General features: G+C 41.9%; 1 protein-coding gene across 2 annotated transcripts in view; it reads right to left on the bottom strand.

The window, feature by feature from the left end:
• parvin (beta-parvin) overlaps positions 1 to 16,476 on the bottom strand; it is a 331,571-nt gene extending 315,095 nt beyond the window's left edge. Inside the window, exon 1 of one of the 2 annotated variants that reach the window (XM_067782234.1) lies at positions 16,250 to 16,476. In XM_067782234.1, the coding sequence (XP_067638335.1) occupies positions 16,250 to 16,367 (118 nt within the window). In that variant the 5' untranslated portion in view covers positions 16,368 to 16,476. The remainder of the gene's footprint in view (positions 1 to 16,249) is intronic. The other variant, XM_067782235.1, reaches the window with a different exon arrangement.
• Between the last annotated feature and the right edge of the window lie 6,088 nt (positions 16,477 to 22,564).

The raw sequence follows: 22,564 nt of genomic DNA, 5'->3' as shown, positions 1-22,564 counted from the left end.
TGATTGTGATCGGTTGCGGCTGTTAGGTAGGGCGAAGCACTGCTACAACAACTACAACAAGCAGGTCCTTGGTGAACTCCACAAACAGGCGTCGGACCTTTATGCCAGTAATTGCTCGGTGAATCCAGTACTCAAAAAACAGTACCCAAAACTTGCGGAAGAGGAACGCATACTCCCCAGGGAAACGCGTGTCACTCTGGCTCAACTTCGTTCTGGATACTGTAACAGATTAAACTCGTACATATCCAAAATCAACCCCGACATACAAAATGTATGCCCCGCTTGCAATGTGTCCTCACATGACACCAACCATCTCTTTAATTGCAATGTGGAACCAACGCCTCTAACCCCCTTTTCGTTATGGTCCACCCCTGTTGAAACATCAAGTTTCCTTGGAATCCCGTTAGAGGATATTGATGACAATATGTGATCGGGCGCAACTATTAGGTGGGGCGAAGCATTGCTACAACAACAACAACAGTATGACCGTCCTAAAAATATTCTTTTCCGGCAGTGCAGCAAAACCATTTCTCAGGACCGGGGTCAGGAGACGGACCCGGATTGGGTTCGATACCTTCCCGGAGCAAGAGAATATGGAACAGTCCCGCTGCAAGGAGCTGCTGGGAGAATGACAATTTGTGGGAAGGACGCAACAAATTAAATGTGGTTGCACCGAAATGGTAGTCCTTGGTCGGGAAAAATCCCGAGACGCTCCGGTACATAGAACCGAAGGCCTTGGGAAGCGTTCTCTCCCTGATGGCGAGTATTCTCGTCTCATTATGTAGATGATGTTCTGGGGATATAAGAAGACAGCCCGTGGCGATTCTGAGAGCACCAACCATCTCTTCAACTCTATTATAGAACCAACGCCTCTAACACCCCTATCATTATGGTCCAGTACTGTTGAAACAGCAAGTTTCATTGAACTCCCATTAGACGACATTGATGACAATTTGTGATTGGTCGCAACTATTGGATGAGGCAAAGCACCGCTACAACAACATGGCTCCACGCTAACGACTGTCTTACACCCTAAAATCTTGGGTATGACGTTCGATCAGGATTTAAATTTTGGACAGCATGCAGCCGCAATTGTACCAAAAATCCCGGGCCGCAATAAAATTCCTAAATCTCTTGCTGGCAGCACTTGGGGTAAAGGTAAAGAAACGCCCACTACCACTTACAATGCAATTGAGTGCGAATCGGAATGGATGCATATAAATAATACAAATTCAAGTGAAAATACCAAAATTTTATAATTTAAATTGAAATATCAAATAACTGTGAGAAAAAAAAGACTCAAAGCAAACAAATTTGAATGCATACATATGCAAATAAACGGAAGGCAAGTTAAAATATAAATAAAGTAAAAACAAAAAAAGCAAAAATGAGTGTATGTGCGAAATGCAATAGCACTATAAGAGGAGAGAGCGGTATACGATGTGAGGGAGTGTGCGATAAAGTGTATCACTTGAGCCTAACCTGCGCGGGTGTTGACAAATACAGCTCTAAAATTATTGGAGAAAAAACATGGTACGCTTTATGTGTGATGAGTGTGTAACATACATACAAAATGTTGATTTGGTGCTGCAAGATATGCAAATGAGTGTTAAAAAAATTACTCAATACTGAAGGAGTATAAACATGAATTTGAAGATATGAAGAAAAGTCATGATGAATTGAAAGCCTTATTGGAAGCTGTAGAAAGTCGGTTAACACAACGCATTGCAACAATGGAAATATCGCAAAAGTTATTTGAAAAGAAAATTGGCGAGGTAAAAAACTTATACGATATGATTGAAGAAGTGAAAAATAAAACTGAGGTAATTGGTCAAGGCAGTGAGAAAGTACACAATGAAATAAAGAAAATAAGCAGTACAAATATTGCTAAGGAAATGTCATATGCAGAAGCTATGAAAAATAATAACAAAAAAGGTGAAGTGCCTCAGTTAAAAAAAGATGTGGCAATAATAGTGAAACCCAAATCAAAACAAAGAGTGGAAAAGACTAAACAAGATTTAAACAGCAAAGTAGATCCTAAAAATTTAAAAATTTCGAATATCGCATTAAAAAGCAACTGTGTAATGGCAATTCACAGTGAAAATAATGATGAACGTGAAAGAATAACAGCGATTGAAAATAATATTGGAAAAGATTACGAAATTAAGGTGCCAAACATGATTCGCCCAAGCTTAATTGTGAAAGGTGTAAATATTCAAGTTGATTGAGAGAATAAAAAAACAAAACGCTCACATAAGCGAAAGTGCATTAAAAGTTGTGAAGAAAATAGAAAGAAAACGAGGCAATACTATAGTTTTTGACGTTATAATACAAGCTGAAAAAGAGGACTTTTCAAATATACTTGCTGCAGAACGAATAAATATCGGTTGGGAAAGATGTAAAGTGTACGATGCAATCAGTGTGCTTAGGTGTTATAAATGTAAAGGCTTTAACCACAAATCTGTGGAATGCAAAAATGAGGGAGCCTGTCACAAATGCCATGCCAGCCATAATTCAAAAACGTGTAATGAAATTCCCATAAATAAATGTTTAAATTGTATTAAAGCAAAGGAAAAGTTAAAACTGCCATTAGACATAAATCATGATACATTTGACAAATAATGTCCTTGCTATGTGAACAAATTGCAAAAAAGAAAAAGTAAGCTCGGGTATTAGCAATTAAAAAATTATGAGGCCATCAATCTAAAAGATAACATTAAGCAGCGAAAGTTGAAAAATAAAATAAAATGCATATACCTTAATATAAACAGTATCACAGCCAATAAGGAAGAAGTTGAAAGAATGATTGAAGAAGAAGCTCCAAATTTTGTTTTTTGTACAGAGACTCATACCACAGAGAATATCAGTGATTCAGAGCTTAATATTGTTGGTTATAACCATGCAAGGTGTGATTCAGACAGCTGACACACAGGTGGTGTATTGATATATATTCATAAATTGATTAGCTTCAAAGTAATATACAACAGTAATATAAACAATAATATGTGGTGTGTTGTGCTGAAAACAACGAGAAGCACAATTAAGTGGAAAATTGGTGTAGTATACCATTCACCGAATACAAGCGATGCTGAGTTCATTATATACATGGGTGAAATGCTGGACGAATATTTTAATAAAAATGGAAAAAATGTCATTATTGGTGATTTGAATATAAACGTGAATGTAAGGTCAACTTACTCAAACTAGCTAAACCAAACATTCACATCAATGTCAATGAGACAGTTAATCAATTTTAATACAAGAATAACCGAATCATCACAAACCAAAATAGACCTTCTCTATAGCAATAGCGGTGATATCGAAATACAAAACTTAGAGAATCAGAGAATATCAGATCATGAAACAACTTGTATCAAACTGCCTGTACAAAAAAACTACAAAATGAGAGTGTATGATAACCGCTTATGCTGGGACAACTATACGGGGGAAAATTTATTAAATCATCTTAGGAATTATAATCTGGCCGAACTTAAAAACTGTGACATCGATGAGAAAATCATAGTCATAAATAACATTTTGGAAGACGTAATGGATACGATAATATTTGAAAAGCAAGTTCAAATCAAAATAATGTATAAGTGGTACGATCGTGAACTTACAGAACTGAACAAGCAAAAATTTGAACTTTACAAGTTGGCAAAGATATCAAACTCATGGGAGAATTACAATACAATGATATAAAACGACACTACAAAAGAGTGATCAAGTTTAAAAAGAAGAAATATGTACATGGAGAATAAAATCGCAATCAACAGAAACAACCAAAGGCTGATGTGGAAACGTCTAAAAGATGCTGTAAATATGAACAACGATAATTCTCAAATAAAACGAGTTTTTATAAACAACACTTATGTTGAGGAAGATTATGAAATTGCAAGACAATTAAATCAGTTTTTTATTGAAAGTATAAGAATAATACGTAGTAGTATTGAAACCATTATGCCAGTTGAAGCTGAGGTAGACATAAATAGAAATTTATTTGAACTTAAAAATGTAAGTGTTGATCAGTTCTTGCGTACAGCGACAACATTACAAAATAAATATGGTGGAAGAAAATTATTAACAGAAGGCGTCGTCAAAGATAGTATGGTATACTTAGGATACTATTATACTAGCGTAGTTAATGAAAGCTTTAATAGTGGTGTTTTTCCAGCATGCTGGAAAACGTCGACAATTATACCAGTTGAAAAGGTTAAAGGAACAGTAAAACCAGAAGAAATACGGCCAATAAATACGTTACCTAGCGATGAAAAATAATAGAGAAAATTGTAAAGGAACAACTGCTAGAATATGTAAATAAATAATTATTATTAGCGAGCAATCAGGGTTTAGATCAAAACACTCCTGTGAAACCGCACTGAACATGGCGATAGCAGAGTGGAAATAAGGAATGTCTTGCAAACTAGTAACAGTCACAGTTTTTCTTGACCTTTAAAGAGCTTTTGAAACTATTGATAGAGATATGATGTTCAGGAAATTATATAACATCGGCGTCCGAAATACAGCTTTAAAGTGGTTCAGAAGCTACCTTACAGGAAGAAAACAGAGAACTTTAATTAGGAACGTGACATCTCCTGAAATAGAAGATGAAATACGTTTACCACAGGGATCAGTACTAGCCGCGATTCTGTTCATAATATATGTACATAAATGATATTAAAACTTGTTTGAGTCACTGTAAAATAAGACTATTTGCAGATGATGCGTTGTTGACGATAAGCTGTCCATCCATAACTGAGGCCATATCAAAAATACAAGCGGATATAGACTCGGTATATAAATGGCTATGCCAAAACAAGCTCAAAATTAATATTGAGAAAACAAAATGGATGGCTATGAGTAAAATACACTCAGGAGTTGACAATGTAACCCTAAAAATAGCAAATATCCCATTAGAAAGAATAAACCAAATAAAATACTTAGGAGTTATAATAGACGAAAGATTAAAGTTTGATGAGCATCGTAAATATGTAGAGGGGAAAGTTTTGAAGAAGATAGGTTTTATGATACGGACGTGCAAGCACGTAAGCCGCTACTATAAAACAATGGTTTATAAGTCTATCGTTGAACCTCATTTTATATATTGCCCAACGATTCTATTTACAATAGCTGATTCAAGGATAAATACGTTGCAGAAAAAACAAAATACGGTGATGCGATTTATTTTAAAGAAGCGTTTTGATACTCCCATACAAAAGCTACTAAACAGCTTGAACTGGCCTAGTGTAAAACAGCTTGTGTTATATTATACTTTGAAATTCATACACAAAATGAAATTAGGAAACCTACCAAATTATCTAAATGATCGTGTAAAATACAACAACGATGTCCATAACTATAACACAAGAAACAAAAATAATTTCCACTTGCCAATTGTAAAATCCGAATTTGATAAAAAGAGTACATATTTTGAGGGTTAAGAGAATACAATGAACTTCCTAGGGACTTAAAAGATTGTAAAAATATGAAAGAGTTCAAGAGGCTATTATACGAATATTGTAAAGGAGTACCTATTAGGTAAAAAAGAAATACATTTTATAACTCAAAATTAATTATGCAAAATCCAAAGACTGTATAATGTATAAATGTGATCTCATAGATTTAACCTAAGTCTAAAGAATGTAATAAATAAAATAACTAACTAACTAACAAAGCAATTGGCCAGTCGATTGCATGCTACGCGTCTCCGATATGGTCGCCAAACCCAAGGACTACCCACTGGAAGAAGCTATAAGCCTGCCAAAATACTGCCCTCAGAACTGCTACGGGCTGTCTTCTTATGTCCCCAGAACACCACCTACACAAAAAGGCGAGAGTACTTCCAATTAGGGCGAAAAATAAAATGCTAACCAGTTGCATTTGAATACCCAGAAACCTGGGCACCCCAACAAACTGATTGATGAACCTACACCTCCCAGGAGCTTAAGGGACATCTACGTAAGCATTATGAGGAAATACGGCACCTGAGAAGACAGCCGTATGAAGCCCCAGGGGGTTAGAATGTACCCGCGGTAGGTATGCATGTCGTAAGAGGCGACCAAAATACCAATTACATTCAAGGGGTTGCCCCCGTAATATATACCTTCTCCAAACCCAATTGTCAACATCACCTATCCGTGGCGAATCCTGGTTCAATAAGAGCCGAGGCTCTGGCGACCCCGAACTCCTCGTAGATCTAGGGGGTGTGAAGGGGGATGGCCTAGAAGGTCGCATGTGGTCATAATAAATCGTTCCCGAGATGATCGGGCTAGGTACCGGAACGTACCGGATCTGCATCCGGCAAAGGCCATCAACATCGATAACTCTCACCAAGGCCTTCGGGGAATGTCCTTGTCGCTACAACAACAACAACACCGACAACAACAACACCAACAACAACAACACCAACAACAACAACAACAACAACAACAACAACACCAACAACAACAACAACAATAACCCGTATGAAGCAAAAAAGAACAAGCAGGTCATCAGTGATATCCACATAAAGGCGTCGGACCTCTATGTCGGGAATTGCCCGGTGAACCCAGTTCTTACAAAATGTATGTCCTGCCGGCATTGTGTCCCCACATGACACCAACCATCTCTTCAATTGTCACTATGGTCAACGCCACATTGATACAACACATTTACATACTATATAAAAGAAAATTCTCGAAATATGATTTAAAAACTGGCGTGATGCCATTTAAAAAACCAAATTCTTTATATAACGGAACACAACGGGATGCTGCTGTACATGGTTCTGGCCTCTATGTATTACCATTGTAAAAGCAGCTGTTATCAATATAAAGATCTGCAATTGGACAAGCAGTGCAAATTGACGAAAGCACACAATTTGAGGGATAACCTGGTGTTTTATAAGCTAAGCTTTAACCACTAAATTCTAAAGTCCAAAAAAAAAAAAGAAAACGCCCATCGACAATTGTTATAAAAAATGGTAATAGTCTAGTTGACGGGTCGACTGCTAATACGCTACCAATTATCTTGAAAGAAAAATTGCGCAGAAAATAGGATTCATGTACAGAACATACAAACATAAGAGTCAACGTCATAAAATAATGGTGTATCGTTCAATTATTGAGCCGCACTTTATATACTGTCCTACAATTCTGCTGATAGCGAGTGATATGCAAATTAAAAGACTACAAATACAACAAAACAAGGCAATGCAATTTATATTAAAATGTCCCCCAAGAACATCAAAAACTATAATGCTGAATAGGTGAAACTGGCTTAGTATAAAACAGTCAATAAGTTACTTCACTTTGAAATTTATACATAATGTAGGATTAGGAATCCTACCGAGTTACCTGAGCACAAAATATTATATAATCACGAGATCCATAGTTGTGGAACTAGATACTGCAATAATATTTCATTTCATTTCATTTATTTGTTTCGGTTACCGCCACGGTGATACAAAATTTTTTTTGTGGGTACAAACACAACAACAACCACATGAAAATCGCCAACTTCAACTGCAAATATCTTCGGACAGAGATAAAATTTTTCTTTTCCGCCATCGGATTATTGTTCTCGAGATTAATACGCGTCTTTTGACACCTCTCTCGATTTTTTTGGTAGCGTATTAGCAGTCGACCCCTCAACTAGACTACTACCGACTTAACTTTTTCGATTTAAAACGAAATAAATCTTCAAAATTTTTTCTGATCGCCAATTGAAAATTTGGTACTTTGGAAAAAACACCGGTAGTAGTGCAGTTTGGGGGCCCACCCTAAAGATGGGCCAAGATTTTCGAGTGAGGTATCAAAAGACGCATATTAATCTCTAGAACAATAATCCTAAGGCGGAAAAGAAAAATTTTATCTCTGTCCGGAGATATTTGCAGTTGAAGTTGGCGAGTTTCATGTGGTTGTTGTTGTTTGTACCCACAAAAAAAAATTGTGCATCACCGTGGCGGTAGCCATGGTTATACCACACACCCGGACTTGGGTAATAGTCTAGTTGAGGGGTCGACTGCTAATATGCTACCAAAAATATCGAGAGGTGTCAAACGATGCGTCTTGACATCAGTATTAATAATCCGAAGGCGGAAAATAAACATTTTGACTCGTTCAAAAGATATTAACGAACAACCGAAAAAAGACCGGGGGATACCTCCGAAACCGGGGGTGGAATCCATAGTATTTTTGCGCAGAACACCTTTCTGCGTTGGCGGCCTTCGGCCGCGCTTATAAAAAATAACCCTGGACTACGGCATGCCAAGTCCGGGTGTGTGGTATAACCGCGGCTACCGCCACGGTGATGCACAATTTTTTTTGGGGGTACTAACACAACAACAACCACCAACCACATGAAAATCGCCAACTTCTACTGCAAATATCTCCGGACAGAGACAAAATTTTTCTTTTCCGCCTTAGGATTATTGTTCTAGAGATTAATACGCGTCTTTTGATACCTCACTCGAAAATCTTGGCCCATCTTTAGGGTGGGGCCCCTAAACTGCACTACTACCGGTGTTTTTTCCAAAGTTTCAAATTTTCAATTGGCGATCAGAAAAAATTTTGAAGATTTATTTCGTTTTAAATCGAAAAGGTTAAGTCGGTAATAGTCTAGTTGAGGGGTCGACTGCTAATACGCTACCAAAAAAATCGAGAGAGGTGTCAAAAGGCGCGTATTAATCTCGAGAACAATAATCCGATGGCGGAAAAGAAAAATTTTTTCTCGCGGGCGCGGGCGAAGGCCGCCAACGCCGAAAGGTGTTCTGCGCAAAAATACCATGGATCCCTCCCCCGGTTTCGGAGGTACCCTCGGGCCTTTTTTCGGTTTTTCGTTAATATCTTTTGAACGAGTTAAAATTTTTGGTAATAGTCTAGTTGAGGGGTCGACTGCTAATACGCTACCAAAAATATCGAGAGAGGTGGCAAACGACGCGTCCTGACATCAGTATTAATAATCCGAAGGCGGAAAATAAAAATTTTAAATCGTTTAAAAGATATTAACAAAAAACCGAAAAAAGACCCGCGGGTATCTCCGAAACCGGGGGTGGGATCCATAGAATTTTTGCGCAGAACACCTTTCTGCGTTGGCGGCCTTCGGCCGCGCCCGCGAGATAAAATTTTTCTTTTCCGCCATCGGATTATTGTTCTCGAGATTAATATCGCAGGAGAACCGTATAACAGCGAAGATTGAAGCACAAAAGGCACGAATATCCGAAATGTCGGCGCAAATTTCAGCACAGATATCATCTCAGATCTCCACACAACTAGAAGAGCAGGAAGTCGGGATTCACGGGATTGTGTAGCGCAACATATAGCTTCTCCAACCCAATTGTCAACCTCACCTGCGAGCGGCGAATCCCGTTTCACTAACAGACGAGGCTCTGGCGACCCCAAGCTCCTCATGTAACTTGGGGATGTGGAGGGAGGGATGGCCTGAAGGTTCAATGTGGCCATATAAATCGTTCCCGAGATGGTAGGGCCAGCACCTTAATGGTGCTGTGTTACCGGAGCGTATCGGATCTGTATCCGACAAAGGACCATCACATCGATAACACTCCCCACAGCCTTCGGGGAGTAACCTAATCACTACAACAATAACAGCAGGAAGTCCGTATATCATCTAAATGGAAGAAAAACTAACCCAGTTTCATGAAGGCTTCAGTGGTCGCCAGGATAAAATCGAGGCCGAGGTGGATGCTTTGAGAGGACGTATTAAGCAGTTACAACTAAATCGGCCAGCTGTTCCAGCGAGCAATCCGAAGGTAAAAACTCCATCTTTTGGCGGCTCTGTTCCTTTCGAGGTATTCAAGCTTCAATTTGAGAAGACCTCAGCAGTGAACAACTGGAATGCTGAAGATAAAGTTGCTGCTCTATTCGTAGCATTGAAGGGGCCAGCAGCCGAAATCCTACAGACGATTCCCGATGGAGAGCGCAACAACTATGAAGCATTGATGGCCGCTGTCGAGAGACGTTATGGAAGCGAGCATAGAAAACAGATATACCAAATTGAGTTGCAAAACCGTTACCAAAGAGCAAATGAGACATTACAAGAGTTTGCTTCGGATGTTGAAAGATTGGCTCATCTTGCAAATGCGGACGCACCCGTGGAATACACTGAAAGGGTAAAGATTCAGAGCTTTATTAACGGCATACGGGACGTCGAAACGAAGCGAGCCACATACGCGAACCCAAAGCCAACATTTGCTGAAACGGTATCCCATGCACTGACTCAGGAAACAGCGTCACTTTTGAGTAAGCCCGCATACAAAGCTCATCGCGTGGAAGTGGAAAGGCCAGATTGGGTAGACACAATTTTGGAAGCACTGAAGGGATTACAACAAAACAATGCCGGAGTTATGAAGTGTTTCAAGTACGGTAACCCAAGTCACACTGCACGTCATTGCAGCACCGGTCATGGTAGTTCCAACTTGGCTGGTCATAAACGCAAAGCAGAGTCAAGAGCGAGTCAAATGTAAAGATCGAGAACTTGCCCCAGCTATTGAATGTCGTGTGATACCTATCTCGCAAACTGGAAGGAAATCGAGCAGTCTTACCGTCAAAGGAAATGTGGATGGCAAGGAGCGTGTACTGACTGTAGATACGGGCGCATCTCATTCCATGATCCGATCTGATTTGGTCAACAGGAAAGTAAAGCCATTACCTGAAGCAAGATTGCGTACGATTACTGGCGAGTATAACCAAGTCCAGGGAGAAGTGGTATGTGAAGTCTTAATTGGAGAGGTCATGGTTCTACACAAATTCGTTGTGGCAGAGATCGTTGATGAAGTCATATTGGGAGTGGACTTCTTGGTTGACCATGACATCAAAATCGATATGCAGAGAAGGGTGATATATAAGGCAGCCGAGAGATGTCACACACATATGCCTTTACTTATACGCCTATGTGTGTGCGAGAGACTGTAAACTACACACTCACATACATCTGATACGCTGAAAAGTAGACAATTGTAAACAAGTAAAAACTATATGAGAACTATAAACACACGAAATAGTTGGTAAGTTCTGGAAATAGAAGAGCAATAGCAGTATTAAATTCGTTACACTATGTTGTTGTTGTTGTAGCAATGCTCGCCCCACCCAATAGGCGCGACCGATCACAAATTGTCATCAATATCCTCTAACGGGAGTCCAAGGAAACTTGCCGTTTCAACAGGGGTGGACCATAAGGAAAGGGGTGTTAGAGGCGTTGGTTCCACATTACAATTAAAGAGATGGTTGGTGTCATGTGGGGACACATTGCAAGCAGGGCATACATTTTGTATGTCGGGGTTGATTCTGGATAGGTAAGAGTTTAACCTGTTACAGTATCCAGAACGAAGTTGAGCAAGAGTGACACGCGTTTCCCTGGGGAGTATGCGTTCCTCTTCTGCGAGTTCTGGATATTTTTCTTCAAGTACTGGATTCACCGGGCAATTCCCGACATAAAGGTCCGACGCCTGTCTATGGAGTTCACCAAGGACCTGCTTGTGTTTTTCCGCTTCATACGGCTGGGTTCTCAGGTGCCGTATTTCCTCAAAATGCTTACGGAGATGACTCCTTAGGCCCCTAGGCGGTGCTGGTTCGTCAATCAGATGTCTGTTGGGATGCCCAGGTTTCTGGGTATTCAACAGAAACTGTTTAGTCAGCATCTCATTTCTCTCCCTGATGGGGAGTATTCTCGCCTCATTATGCAGATGGTGTTCTGGGGACATAAGAAGACGGCCCGTGGCGATTCTGAGAGCAGTATTTTGGCAGGCCTGTAGTTTCTTCCAGTGGGTGGTTTTTAGGCTTGGCGACCATATGGGTGACACGTAGCACGTAATCGGCTGGCTAATTGCTTTGTATGTGGTCAAGAGCGTTTCTTTATCTTTTCCCCAGGTACTGCCAGCAAGGGATTTGAGGATTTTATTACGGCTCTGAATTCTTGGAACAATTGCGGTTGCGTGCGCACCAAAATGTAGATCCTGATCAAACGTCACACCCAAGATTTTGGGGTGTAGGACAGTCGGTAGCGTTGTGCCATCGACGTGGATGTTCAATATGGTCGACATTTGGGGCGTCCATGTTGTAAATAAGGTCGCGGAAGATTTAGTCGGTGACAATGCCAGGTTTCGCGAGGCGAAAAAACTGGAGAGATCAGGGAGATAGCCGTTTATTTTATTGCATAGCTCATCGATCTTTGGGCCTGGGCCTGTGGCCATTATTGTGTAGTCATCGGCGTAGGAAACGATTGTGACTCCTTCCGGTGGTGAAGGTAGCTTAGATATGTAGAAATTAAACAAAAGCGGGGATAGGACACCACCCTGTGGCACCCCTTGTTTAATTCTCCTTTGTTTTGATGTTTCGTTTCTGAATTGCACCGATGCCTGCCGACCACCCAGATAATTTGCGGTCCACCTTTTAAGACATGGGGGAAGGGTGGACCCTTCCAGGTCTTGCAGTAACGAGCCATGGTTGACCGTATCAAAAGCTTTTGATAGGTCTAACGCTACGAGTACTGTTCTATGGTGGGGATATTGATTCAAACCGCAATTTATCTGGGTGCCAATGACATTTAGCGCGGAGGTAGTGCTATGGAGTTTTCTGAAGCCATGCTGATGAGGGGCTAGCTGCAAATGTGCTTGGAAATAAGGGAGCAAAATGGCTTCAAGCGTCTTTGCCACTGGCGATAGGAGAGATATCGGACGATATGACTCACCTACGTTAGCTGGTTTCCCAGGCTTTAGTAGCGGGACCACCTTGGCCATTTTCCATTTCTCGGGTATGACAAAGGTGGAAAGAGACAGGTTGAAGACATGCGCTAAGTATTTGAAACCCTCTTTCCCTAGGTTTTTAAGCATCGGCATGGCTATGCCGTCTGGGCCCACTGCTTTGGATGGTTTAGCGCGACCAATGGCGTCCTCAACCTCTCTAGCGGTGATGGTAATTGGTGACGCGCTGAGTTTGTGTTTATGTGCGTGTCTATTGGCTCTCCGTCTACCTTTGTCGACCGTAGGATGCATTATATATTGTCGGCAGAAAGCGCTCGCGCATTTTTTCGCATCCGACAGCACCTTATCGCCAAAGGCGATGGAAACTTTGTCTTTGTGCTTAGTCGGATTCGATAGGGACTTTACGGTGGACCAAAGTTTACCTACACCGGTAGAGAGGTTACAACCTCTTAGGTGCTCTTCCCATTTCGCCCGCTTGTGTTCGTCCACAAGCAATCTGATGCGTTGGTTTATATCCCTTATTTGGGGGTCGCCTGGATCAAGCTGTCTTATAAGGTCGCGTTCCCTCGCAAAGCTCGCGGCCTCCGCCGGGAAGTGGGGCCGGATTGCGGGAATTCTCCAGGCGGGAATGAAATGTGCCGAGGCGGATTCAATGACCTTACGGAAGGCACGCTCCCCTTGGCGGGCATCAGTCGGGATAGGGAGGGCAGCAAAGCTGCTGTCTGTTGCAGATTTATATTCTTCCCGCTTCTTCGCGGAGACCAGAACATCTAGGAAAGTGGCACCACCCAAGGCAGGAGCTGCATTGAGCGGATGTCGCAAACCTATATATTCTGTGCTGGCAGACGGTGCAAACGGAGGCAGGGACTAAGAGTCTGTTTCCCTGACCTGCACGTTTGCTGCCAGAAAAGAGGGGGGGAGAAGAAGACGGGGGCAGGGGCTGATGCTCAGCATTGCTACCAGCTCTACTACGAAGGTAATAGTCATGAGTGGTATCAGCTGTTTGAGTTGTTGGCGCCGTGGGGCGCGAGCAGCAGCGGGTACTTGTTGTGGCTTGCTGAGCAGCGAAGCTGCTGGAAGGTAGTGGTATCAGCTGTTTGAGTTGTTGGCGCCGTGGGGCGCGAGCAGCAGCGGGTACTTGTTGTGGCTTACTGAGCAGCGAAGCTGCTGGAAGGTAGTGGGGATACGCTTAGGCGTAGACTACGGGACGCCCTTGGGCGTGAGCAGCAAGGAGCCACAAAAGATTTATAAAAGTTACGTGGACGTCGGGTTTTGGGATCAAGCCCAGAACAACCTGTCCGATGCAACCATCCCTTGCACGAGACACACTGAACAGAGTATGACCGTCCTAAAAAGATTCTTTTCTGGCAAATGCAGCAAAACCATTTCTCATGACCGGGGTCAGGAGACGGACCCGGATTGGGTTCGATACCTTCCCGGAGTAAGAGAATATGTAGCAGTCCTGCTGCAAGGAGCTGCTGGGAGGATGACAATTTGTGGGACGGACGAAACAAATTAAATGGGGTCACACTGAAATGACAGTCCTTGGTCGGGAAAAATCCCGAGTCGCTCCGGTACATAGAACCGACTGCCTTGGGAAGCGTTACACTATCAATGTATTTTGTTTTGTAATTCTCTGAATAATTTGAAATTAATGTATTTAATTGGAACAAGTGCAGAATATATACATTTGTGATAATAAAAAATCGGACTTTATAGATTTTTATGCTAATTCCAACGGTAATTCTGCGTAGAACACCTTTCTGCATAGGCGGCCTTCGGCCGCGCTTATAAAAAATAACCCTGGGCTACGCCATGCCAAGTCCGGGTGTGTGGTATAACCATGGCCACCGCCACAGTGATATCCTTCTGCGAAGTACAAAAACAAAATACATTGATAGTGTATGTTTGCATTTATGTCGACGTGCCACCACCTTATAATGTTCTTCCAAGATAATAACATATTGTTGCGGAGCTGGCAACACTATTCACCACCTTCATTTGTTTTCGTTTGTTTAATTCCACCAACGAAAAAAGCGACAGTAGTACCGACGGGGTTTCCGCGAATAACTTTTAAACGAGATAAAAAATGTACAGTTTCTGCTTTCGGATTCTGAATCTTGACGCAAATACGCGACTTTTGATACCGCTATCGACATGTGCGACCCGAATTTTAAGTGCAGGAGTTAAGTTGAAATTTTACTAAATTTGGAAATTAAAAAGCTTGGTAATAGTCTAGTTGAGGGGTCGACTGCTAATACGCTACTAAAAATATCGAGAGAGGTGTCAAACGACGCGTCTTGACATCAGTATTAATAATCCGATGGCGGAAAATAAAAATTTTAACGCGTTCAAAAGATATTAACGAAAAACCGAATGAAGACCCGCGGGTACCTCCGAAACCGGGGATCGGATCCATAGTACATTGTACAGGTCTACAAGTAGGATATGTAGCAGCACGCACATACACAGCCACGCTCACCTGATAAAATGCTTGTTCTTGTTCGTTTTTTTTGTGGATTCTATTTGGCACTGTTGTACTTCTTAGGACAAAACAAAGTTTAGTAGCTGCTATCGAAAACTGCTTAAAATTTTTTTTTTCTTATATTACAAAGAAATATACTTATTTACTTTCAAACGAGCACTTAATAACATCTCTGTGGACAATTTTAATTAACAAATTGTGATACTTTATTACCGGGGACGATTGCTAAAACACGACCAAAACCGTCGGGGGAGTTATTAATAGACGCGTTTTGGCCTCGCTTCCAATAATTCGAATACTTTTTCTCTTCGGACTATTGACAACAGGACAAAACGCGTCTATTCATTTTTCTTTCCGCTTTTTTGGACGGGTTATTGCAGTCGACCTCGGTTTCAAACTGTTTTTCGCGGAGAACTTTTGAACGGGTAGAAAAACTTAACTCACGTGTTTGTATTCTTAATTCTGAAATAACTACGTGTCCTCAGATACCCCAATTGAAGACTTTTTTATAATTTTCTGAAGGACCCATATGGGTGCACTTAAAATTTCCTACTAAATTCGTTCAAAAATTTTACCATCACAGCAACCCATATCTGATATTCCGATCCCTTTTTTGCTTCCCTGTGTCGCTTTCGTCGAAGCAACCCCGGTAATTTTGACACTTCGTTCAGTGTCAAAAATCATGTTCCACCCAGGTTCCACTGGGTTCCACGCTAGTTTGACACTGACCGAAGTGTCAAACTGCCGTGTGTTAGAAAGGGAAAGAAATTGTTTCCCTCTCATACATATCATACTTGTAAACCTGTACAATGTCCATAGTATTTTTGCGCAGAACACCTTTCTGCGTTGGCGGCCTTTGGCCGCGCTTATAACAAATAGCCCTGGGCTACGCCATGCCAAGTCCGGCCTTCGGATTATTGTTCTCGAGATTAATACGCGTCTTTTGACACCTCTCTCGATATTTTTTGACGCGTATTAGCAAACGACCCCTCAACTAGACTATTACCTCGGCATGTACATTAAGCGATTTATGAACATATAAAATCAACATCAGATTTGACTCATACCTTCTTTTGTTCCCTTCTTTCGACCCAATGTGCTAAACTTATCCCAGAAGCTTTCTTCCCTGTCTCCACTTTTCAGATTTCCACTAATGTGGGGAGATTTAGAACGTCTCAATGACATATGGTATGATATTGTAAACAGTTGCTTCAAGCAAATTAAATAATCCAAAATTAGAATACGTAGGGATGAGAGGATTCTAAAGCTAGATTTCGAATTGATTTTTAATCGGTTCAATCGATGTTTTTTAACGAATAGGGGAAATATTTTGAATTGTGTACCACCATTATGGGCCAATTAAAGCTTCTGGCATACCTTTCAAAAAACGCGAGTACTCTATAAATAATGTAAGGAATACTCCTTTGGGAGTATAGGACTGCGCCAAATCTAATCTGTATTCATACAAACAATGTGCTCCAATTAACATTGCGATGTCCTAGGAGAGCAGTAGTTGATCCCACTCTCGCTTTGTTTGTGAGTATCCATAGAGTACATACGTGAGAGTACTTTCCAAAGTACTTTCACTGTAGTACTCCATGGATCACCCACAGAGGATCATATGCCAAAGTACTAAAGGAAGAGGAATTGTGTCGGAAAGAATTATCGAAGTGAATTTAATTTAAAATGAAAGTAAATGAAGAGGGGCAATATAACTTTTATATTTTATACTACGAATATTCTTATGTTATTTAGCATTTGCGTGAATAAAGAAACTAATATTTCTCTATACATACTATAGTATGTATACATAAAACCAGTGCGCTGTTGCATTTTATCAGAGTAGCCAAAGTAAAATTTTATTATTAGTTATTTGCATGCAATATTTTACTTTTGGCAACTCTGTTCGATCGTCATCATGTCGTGATCACCGTCGTTAAAAAACGAGCAATGATCGGCTGATAGTGGTCCGCAAACGCATTGCAAAGGAGTATTGTTAGAGTACTCCAACATGAAGAAAATGGAACACGTAATCAAACAATTTTTGCAGGGTAGTCGACATAGTCTTAACGACATTAGGGGTATTTTTTTCAAGCGAGCTTGAAGAAAACGCTTCAACCAGCTATACAGTTTCATTATGCCAAAACCATACAGATGGTGGAGATTTATCAACTAATTTGTTACTTTTTTTCGCTGCTATGACATTTCTACTTCTAGCGCAGTATGTTTTTGACACTCAACCAGAGAATTACAAAAACAAAATACATGAAATGCGTGTGTTTGTTTGTATGTATGACACCCTGTCGCCACGCTGTTATTTTTGTTTATCTACACATTCGTATGTTCATTTCATTCGCTCGTTCACAATAGTGCCCTATTTTTGAAAATGCAACACTATACAACACTAGCATTCAACACCCGCTTCTGCTCGCGCCCCACGGCGCCAACAATTCAAACAGCTGCTACCACTCATAACTACAATCGCCGTAGTAGAGTCGGAAGCAATGCTGAGCAACAGCCCCTGCCCCCGTCTTCTCACCCCCTCTTTTCCGGCAGCAATCGTGTAGGTCAGGGAAACAGACTCTTAGTCCCTACCTCCGTTTGCACCGTTTGCCAGCACCGAAAAAATGCGCAAGCGCTTTCTGCCGACAATATATAATGCATTCTACGGTCGACAAAGATAGACGGAGGGCCAACAGACACTCACATAAACACAAATTCAGCGCGTCACCAATCACCATCACCGCTAAAGAGGTTGAGGACGCCATTGGTCGCGCTAAACCATCCAAAGCAGTGGGCCCAGACGGCATAGCCATGCCGATGCTTAAAAGCCTAGGGAAAGAGGGTTTCAAATATTTAGCGCAGGTCTTCAACCTGTCTCTTTCCACCTTTGTCATACCCGAGAAATGGAAGATGGCCAAGGTGGTCCCGCTACTAAAGCCTGGTAAACCAGTTAACATAGGAGAGTCGTATCGTCCGATATCTCTCCTATCGCCAGTAGCAAAGACGCTCGAAGCCATTTTGCTCCCTTATTTCCAAGCAAATTTGCAGTTAGCCTCTCATCAGCATGGCTTCAGAAAACTCCATAGCACTACCTCCACGCTAAATGCCATTAGCACCCAGATAAATTGCGGTTTAAATCAAAACCCCCACCATAGAACAGTACTCGTAGCGCTAGACCTATCAAAAGCCTTTGATACGGTCAACCATGGCTCGTTACTGCAAGGCCTGGAAGGGTCTACTCTTCCCCCATGTCTTAAAAGGTGGACCGCAAATTATCTGGGTGGTCGGCAGGCATCGGCGCAATTTAGAAACGAAACATTAAAACCAAGGAGAATTAAACAAGGGGTGCCACAGGGTGGTGTCCTATCCCCACTTTTATTTAATTTCTACATATCTAAGCTACCTTCACCACCGGAAGGAGTCACAATCGTTTCCTACGCCGATGACTGCACAGTAATGGCCACAGGCCCAGGCCCACAGATCGATGAGCTATGCAATAAAATAAACGGGTACCTCCCTGATCTCTCCAGTTTTTTCACCTCGCGAAACCTGGCATTATCACCGACTAAATCTTCCGCGACCTTATTTATAACATGGACGTCCCAAATGTCGACCATTTTGAACATCCACGTCGATGGCACTACGCTACCGACTGTCCTACACCTCAAAATCTTGGTTGTGACGTTTGATCAGGATCTACATTTTGGTGAGCACGCAGCCGAAATTGTTCCGAGAATTCAAAGCCGTAACAAAATCTTCAAATCCCTTACTGGCAGTACCTGGGGAAAAGATAAAGAAACGCTCATGACTACATACAAAGCAATTAGCCAGTCGATTACGTGCTATGTGTCACCCATATGGTCGCCAAGCCTAAAAATTACCCACTGGAAGAAGCTACAGGCCTGCCAAAATACTGCTCTCAGAATTGCCACAGGCTGTCTTCTTATGTCCCCAGAACACCATCTGCATAATGAGCCGAGAATACTCCCCACCATGGAGAAAAACGAGATGCTGACCAATCAGTTCCTGTTAAATACCCAGAAACCTGGGCATCCCAACAGACATCTGATTGATGAGCCAACACCGCCTAGGGGCTTAAGGAGTCATCTCCGTAAGCATTTTGAGGAAATACGGCACCTGAGAACCCAGCCGTATGAAGCGAAAAAACAAAAGCAGGTCCTTGGTCAACTCCACAAACAGGCGTCGGACCTTTATGCCGGGAATTGCCCGGTGAATCCAGTACTCAAAGAAAAGTATCAAAACCTCGCGGAAGAGGAACGCATACTCCCCAGGGAAACGCGAGTCCCTCTGGCTCAACTTCGTTCTGGATACTGTAACAGGTTAAACTCTTACCTATCCAGAATCAACCCCGACATACAAAATGTATGCCCCGCTTGCAATGTGTCCCCACATGACACCAACCATCTCTTTAATTGTAATGTGGAACCAACGCCTCTAACACCCCTTTCCTTATGGTCCACCCCTGTTGAAACAGCAAGTTTCCTTGGACTCCCGTTAGAGGATATTGATGACAATCTGTGAGGTGGGGCGAAGCACTGCTACAACAACAACAACAACTAGCATTCAGCTCGACAATTACCTAAGCGGTTTCAACTGAAAGCGCTTAGCCAACTCAACTCGATTACTTTTCATTTTTGCTTTCCATGCAATTCGGTAAGCTAGCTGGTGTTTTAATTGTACTAGTTAGCAACGAAATACAGCTATTGTCATAACCATATATATTTTCATCGATTATTGAAGTTAAAGGACTATAGTCCTTGGTTATAAAAAAGGGTTAAATTTTATATAAGGTGCCACAATTTTCAAATTTTTGTTGATTAGTAGGGGAAGAGGGGGTCCTAAAAATCACCAAAATGGAATACGCAGCTCTAGGAACATCTTAGTTTATGAAATATAAGCTTTTTAATTTCCAAATTTAGTAAAATTTCAACTTAAGTCCTGCACTTAAAATTCGGGTCGCACATCTCGATAGCGGTACCACTTAAGCCCAAAATACATTGATAATGTATGTTTGTTTGCATTTATGTCGACGTGCCACCACCTTATAATGTTCTACCATGATAAAAAGATATTGTTGCGGAGTTGGCAACACTATTCACCACCTTCATATGTTTTCGTTTGTTTAATTGCAACAACGAAAAAAGCGACAATAGTACCGACGGGTTTTCCTCGAATAACTTTTAAACAAGATAGAAAAATAATGTTTCTGCTTTCAGATTCTGAATCTTGACGCAAATACGCGTCCTTTGATACTGCTATCGACATGTGCGACCCGAAATTTAAGTGCAGAACTTAAGTTGAAATTTTACTAAATTTGGAAATTAAAAAGCTTATATTTCATAAACTAAGAGTTTCCTAGAGCTGCGGATTGCATTTTGGTGATTTTTAGGACCCCCTCTACCCCCACAAGTCACCAAAAGTTTAAAAATCGTGGCACCTTATACAAAATCCAACCCAATAGTGTTGCCAGCTCCGCAACAATATCTTTTTATTTTGCTAGAACATTATAAGGTGGTGGCACGTCGACATAAATGCAAACAAACATACCCTATCAATGTATTTTGATTTTGTGAAACTCTTTGAATAATTTGTAGTCTAATATTTGGGGTGTTGACATTGCTCGGGTTTATAATCAGATTCAGTTGTATGCGTAAAACTCCTTAGGTTAGATTAGGTTAGGTTGCAAGGGCTGAGCTGGACACTATGGTAACAGCTCACTACTTAGGCCACCAGTGGGCCCATTGTAATGCCCTATACGGTCTCAAAGAGGACCCCTACCCTGCCTAAAGCGGGTCAAACCACCTCGTGGATATTATAAATTTTGCTAGAGCCTTTACTTCATAGCAAGATACCTCAGCGAGGTCATGTAGAAAAGTTTACCAAGGATGGCCATCCTACGCCTACTAAGCGCTGGACAGTGGCAGAGAAGATACTGGACGCTCTCTTCCTCTTCTTTACATCTACAGCTGCGACAATAGTCGAAGGTCGGTACCCCCATTCTAGCACCATGCGTGCCTATTAAGCAATGCCCTGTTAGAACCCTTATCAGGTACGATAGAACTGATTTGTTTAAAATCAGAAGCGCTTCTGTGCGCCCCTTGTCATATGAGGGCCAGGTTTGCCTGGATGTCTCACACGATGATTGGGCTGACCATAGTCCATTTGCGATTCTTATAGTGCTTGTGTTCACACGAAGCCTGAAATTGGCCATGGGTATGCCTACCGAATCATTTCCCGGAAGGATATGGTCGGTGGTGCCTCTTCTGACCAACTCGTCTGCTCTGCAATTACCTTCAATATCCCTGTGCCCAGGTACTCATATAAGGCTGATACTGAAGTGCTGAGCCATATCGTTAAGAGATCTGCGGCATTCAGTAACCGACCTTGCGTTGTCGACGAATGAGTCCAGGGCCTTTAATGCAGCCTGGCTGTCTGAGAAAATAAGCACCGGTTTACCATCCTTAGGCATAGGCCCTAGATGGTTCACAGCCCTCTAGAGAGACCTCTAGACCCAGATTTGGAGAAAAGAGGCCTGCTCCCACCTTCCCGTCAAGCTTAGAACCATCCGCGAATATGTTGATGGCACCCGGTACCGTATGTTGTCTGGTATTCCAGTCCTGTCGCGATGGTATATATATACTATAGTTTTTAACGAAGACGTTTTTTGGCGTGCAGTACTCAGTGCGCACCCGTATTGGGACTGGGGCGTTCGTGCCCAGGATTGTTGCGTGTCCACTAGATCCATTTGACCAGTGACCTGCTTCCCTTATGCGTAGAGCGGCGATGACCGCTATTTCCTTCGTCACCAGGTCAAGAGGTGGAAGGTATAGCATTGTGTTGAGTGCTTCAGATGGAGTGGAGCCGAGCGCCCCAGGGATGCAGAGCTCCGAACTCCGTTGCACCTTTTGAAGCGTTTTAAGATAAGTAGTTTTAGCTAGTGCATGCAACCATACCAAGGTACCATAAAGAAGAATCGGGCGCACAATGGCTATATAAATCCAGTATGTCACCTTGGGGGAGAATCCGCAGGAGGTGCGAATTGCCCTCTTGCAGGCGAGCAGCGCTGCTACTGCCTTCTTGCATCGCTCCACTATATGGTCACTCCATAATAGCTTCATACCCAGAATTACTTCCAAATACTTGACTCGATCGGTAAACGCTAAAAACGTACCCCCAATTCTTGACGGTGTTAGATTTGGTACTTTGTACCTCCTCGTGAAGAGGACAAGCTCGGTTTTATCCGGGTTGTTGTTGTTGTTGTAGCAATGCTTGCCCCACCTAACAGCCGCGACCGATCACAAATTGTCATCAATATCCTCTAACGGGAGTCCAAGGAGACTTGCCGGTTCAACAGGGGT

The sequence above is a fragment of the Eurosta solidaginis genome, chromosome 4, assembly GCF_040869045.1.
Source record: "Eurosta solidaginis isolate ZX-2024a chromosome 4, ASM4086904v1, whole genome shotgun sequence".
Lineage (NCBI taxonomy): Eukaryota > Metazoa > Arthropoda > Insecta > Diptera > Tephritidae > Eurosta > Eurosta solidaginis.
The sequence above is the reverse complement of the archived record's forward strand: the minus strand, read 5'-3'. Positions and strand labels throughout refer to the sequence as shown.